Genomic DNA, 4,467 nt, shown 5'->3' on the forward strand with positions numbered 1-4,467 from the left:
TTCAATCGTAGCTCAAAAGGTCTTGTATTATTTGTTCCTGTAATCCGAAAGGGTCGAGCTACTTATTTTGTACATATGAACTACAGAACTTTTATACCAATGAAATGTTTACGTCAGGTGATAGGTTACGATCACTGTACGACCCAAAAAAAGATAATTTTTTAATTTTTTGTCGTTTTACTACAAAAAAATAGCTCGCCCCATTACATTTTATGTTTATTTCAATCCTGTAAAAGCGACTTTAATTCCGTTCAGTATTTTTGAAGTTATCATTCCAACTGCAAATGTCGGTATTCCGGCATCGCCTTAACATTAGAACCTCTGCCTTATTTTTGACCCATCTAATAGTTTTTCTTTTTCACTGTCGTCGACTATAGCTATACGTAGATTGAATTAGCATTAATAAAAGTGTATTTAGTTACCACTTTGTCTATTTATAAAAAAAGTCACAAAAGAATGTGGGTCATAAATAACCGGTCCCCGATTCTAGGGAAGGCTTAAATCGCCGCGGTTCTATAGTGTTAAAATTTTTATTATCTTTCCAAGCATAACATGAGCGAAATATCTTTTTAAGTTTATAAAAAAAAGTATGCATACATGCATGTGTATAAAGTCTTTATTAATTGATACAACCAATGTCTGTTTTAGGAAATAGGCAACTCATGCATTAACAACGGACGTTTAGCAATAACTCCGTTAGCATTAATTCTATGTGCCTCATCTTTTGAAGTAATTTCCGTGCAATCTTTGTGTGAGTCGTTTCTGAAGGCTTCTAATATAAAATCAGTTGCAGCATTTAATGGAAACTTGGATATAAAAATAGCGGTAAATTTATTTATCTATATTTTTATACGAAAATGTTCAGTGTCTCTAACTTTTCGGTATAATTGTCAATTTTAATCGACAGCCGCTAATCATTCACATATGGCCATATACCATATTTGATTTTAAAATAAAGCATGTCTGTTTAGCGTAGCTATCGATTTTTATTTTATATCTATCAACAAGATATTTTTATTACCGATAGTTTAAAAAAATATTTTTCATATCTGTATAATAATGATAAAACAAAGAAGAAAAATTCATTAAGAAAATGCATATGTAACAAAAATGACAAAAAACATAATATAGTATTGTCGAGAAATAATCTCGGTTTGGATGTAACATCACGTTTTGAAATTTTCACCAGACTTTTCTAAAATTGAATTTTACTCATTTGTTTTTCTATTAACAAAATAATTTATATTTCATAATTTTTAATTTCTTATTTAAATAAGTTTTACATATTTTTGTTAGTATTACCAATAAATAACAATTTTTATACAAATCAATATATTTATTAGACAAATTTTACAAAAAGTTATCTCTGCGTGATCATAATACTATCTCGCCTCGTCAACTATTACATAATACTAAGGCGATATGTTATATCGAAAAGAGTGAAGACGAAACCTAAGAAACTATTCATTTTTATTTCTTTCAGTCACGGATGTACACTGGTTGTCAAATCTTGGTGACCACGCCGCGATATCTGGTTCGATTCTTAAACAACCACAAAGGTCTATTGTCATTCGATAGACTTTCTTATTTGGTGTTTGACAATGCCGATGTAATTTTGGATAAGTATTACGATTCGGTCAGTGAAACTTGTAATATTCTGAATTACTTATTATACAGAGGAAAATTTCTAGAATTTAAAAAATGTCTCGACAGATAGCAGAACTCTTCTCGAAGCACAATATAATTAAGAACCGTGATCCAGAAGGGGACAATAGACCGATATTGCAGACAATTGTATCAGCAACAAACTGCACAGCTAAAATTAAGAAATTTGTACAAAGTACGATGTGTAATCTGTATATATGCATCGCGTCATTTATAGAAGCTGTCTTCTTTTTCAAGTCTATACGTCCGTTAATCTATATTTTCATGAGTACATATAAGAACACAAGAATATTAGGTAAGAAAATCTATAAATAAAACATGTATATTCGGCTGTATGTACCAAACATTTCACTCATTATACGTAAAATATTGTATTTCTAATGTTTCGAAAATGTTTCAATGTAACAGAACTACTGAAGGATGACTACCTTGCAATGAGAACAGCGATAGTATGTACAAACGCCGAGGAAGCTGAGCAATTGAACACCTTTTTAATTTTGACAAAGAAAACTTTGTTAATTCATGAAAATATGAAATCGCAAGAAATACAAGGTATAATGACATTTTTGATCGCATTAAGAGATGCTTTATCTCACACCTAATGCCTTATTTTGTTTGTTTGATTTAATTGATGGTGTTTTTAAAAATCTTTTTGTCAGTTTATTTATTTTTGTATTTTGCAGTTCTAAAAGATACTTGGTTATCATGTCTAGACGGCCGCTATCCAGTACTGATATGTACTGATCCAGTCTTGTCCGACCTTAATATTACTAATGTCCAATGGTTGATACATCATTCCATACTTAGCAAATCAAGAAATGAATTCAGTTATAGGTTTTCTCTAATTTTAGACAATTTAACACAGGTAATCATTAAAATGGACCCGAGATTGTTTTTTTTTTTATTTGATCTTATCGAGCTAATTATTATATTTAAATATTCTACTAATACTATTAAAAATTCAAGGATGCTAAATGTAAAATTACTATAATTATCGACGAAAATACCATTGGTATACAATTACAAAGTATTATGAAAATACTGCAGCGAATGAACATTTCAATACAGCCAGAAATGTTAAAGAACATTCAGGTAAGCTGAAGCAAGGACATTACTCCTCAAAATATCACGGTTTTCACTTACATATGAAATATGATTTCAGCAAATGGCTATTAATTTAGAGAAGGAGAAAAAAGAATATGTTCTATGTGATAACATAAAGTCATTTGGCTCCTGCCAGACACAAAATATCTGTAAGTTCAGACATTGCGTCCTTCCCGAAATCGATGCGCCAATGACAAATATACAGATGTAAGTAATTTTCTATATATTAGCTCATCTGTATATTATTATTCGATGTTCTATAAGTTCTTATTCTCGCACAGAAATGACAGGCTGAAGTTGAGGATACTTTACATTCACGATACAACGCATTTTTCTGCGAGAATTCTCGAGCATATTCCGCATCCCAACAATTCAGAAAAAATAACGTTCTCGAACGTTGAGTATATGCAAACTGCGGCCCAAATACAAAGCTATTACGGACGTGTCGAAAACAGGTGTGCACTGATGCGATTTAACGATTTTCTTAGTTATTATTACTTGTCCCTGCATTCCCTGAATTTCTACAGTATTTTTTCTTAATAAACAATTATAGGAAAATGAGTACCTCGACAAATATAGGCGATATCTGCGTGTTCGAGGAATCTATCGACACATTTAAACGAGTACAAATCATACGAGAGAGGAACGTGGATGAAGATGTAAAAACCGTAGATTTGAGGTTTATCGACAGTGGTATTATATACGAAAACATTAATGTAAGATTTATATTGTATTCAAATTCTATATTAGACATTTTCTTTCGACAATATGAATATTTCTCAAAAAATAATCACGTTTTTATGTCAGATATGAGACTTAATTATGTGGATTTATGGAAGCACGTAATTTATCTTCTTGTTAGAAAAATATTATTTGGCATTTTAGGTACGTAAACTATTGCATGTCCCAGAGGAAATATTAAATCTTCCAACGCATGTTGTCGAAATATTTTTAACTGGTTTAATGCCAGCGGACGAGGAATATAAGTGGAATTATTATACTACCGAACAGGCGCACAAGTGGTTCACAGAAAATTTTGACGAAAGATCATACATTATCGGAGAAGTAAGAGTCTGTGAGGTTGTGAGGAGGTGGGGGGGCATAAGAGGCAGGAAATAAAATACATGAATTATTTGCAGGTTCGTCTTCATCTTGGAAATACAATATGGTTGGAAGATTTGAAGATTGGAACAAAATTAATTGGTCATCCCGATCTGATAGGATCTCCCTTGAAAAAGAACTTACTCGATGAAAATTTTGCAGTTGAGAACAACGATCACTTATCGAATCTGTTTGAACTTTGCAGAAACAGCAAGTTGACAGAAATCAACGGCCATGATATAAGGGTCACAGACAAATAAAAGTCTTTTATTTGTATTTTTAGAAGATTGGGTGATTTTGCGAAATGTCATTTTGTTAATATACATTTATAAGAAAAGATTTTGAGATAATATCATTCGGCTTTGTTTTGTATTTTGTAGTAATGGATTAGAGTAAGGCACTATAGATGTAGATATTCCTATCCGCCATCTTGGTTCCAGCTAAGTGGGTAATGTAACCCCAAGTTTGCTCAATAATAAAGTTAGAAATTAATAATTATTACATTTTTTTATTTTGTTATTGCAATTTACTGCAACGCAGCAGAGTATCTTGATTGTCATGTACATTTACTTTGTCAGACGTACTATAAACTCATCA

General features: G+C 31.4%; 1 protein-coding gene across 1 annotated transcript in view; it reads left to right on the forward strand.

Annotated features, from left to right (window-relative positions):
- The window catches only part of LOC105450590 (putative ATP-dependent RNA helicase TDRD12), a 12,339-nt gene extending 7,971 nt beyond the window's left edge, over positions 1-4,368 (forward strand). Inside the window, exons 12-22 of the mRNA XM_011690525.1 lie at positions 649-825; positions 1,484-1,636; positions 1,714-1,960; positions 2,074-2,217; positions 2,349-2,530; positions 2,632-2,757; positions 2,828-2,976; positions 3,051-3,224; positions 3,323-3,485; positions 3,655-3,834; positions 3,909-4,368. Coding sequence (XP_011688827.1) covers positions 649-825; positions 1,484-1,636; positions 1,714-1,960; positions 2,074-2,217; positions 2,349-2,530; positions 2,632-2,757; positions 2,828-2,976; positions 3,051-3,224; positions 3,323-3,485; positions 3,655-3,834; positions 3,909-4,130 — 1,917 coding nt within the window. The 3' untranslated portion in view covers positions 4,131-4,368. The remainder of the gene's footprint in view (positions 1-648; positions 826-1,483; positions 1,637-1,713; positions 1,961-2,073; positions 2,218-2,348; positions 2,531-2,631; positions 2,758-2,827; positions 2,977-3,050; positions 3,225-3,322; positions 3,486-3,654; positions 3,835-3,908) is intronic.
- Positions 4,369-4,467: the final 99 nt, after the last annotated feature.

The sequence above is a fragment of the Wasmannia auropunctata genome, unplaced genomic scaffold (assembly GCF_000956235.1).
Source record: "Wasmannia auropunctata unplaced genomic scaffold, wasmannia.A_1.0 LD336060.1, whole genome shotgun sequence".
NCBI lineage: Eukaryota > Metazoa > Arthropoda > Insecta > Hymenoptera > Formicidae > Wasmannia > Wasmannia auropunctata.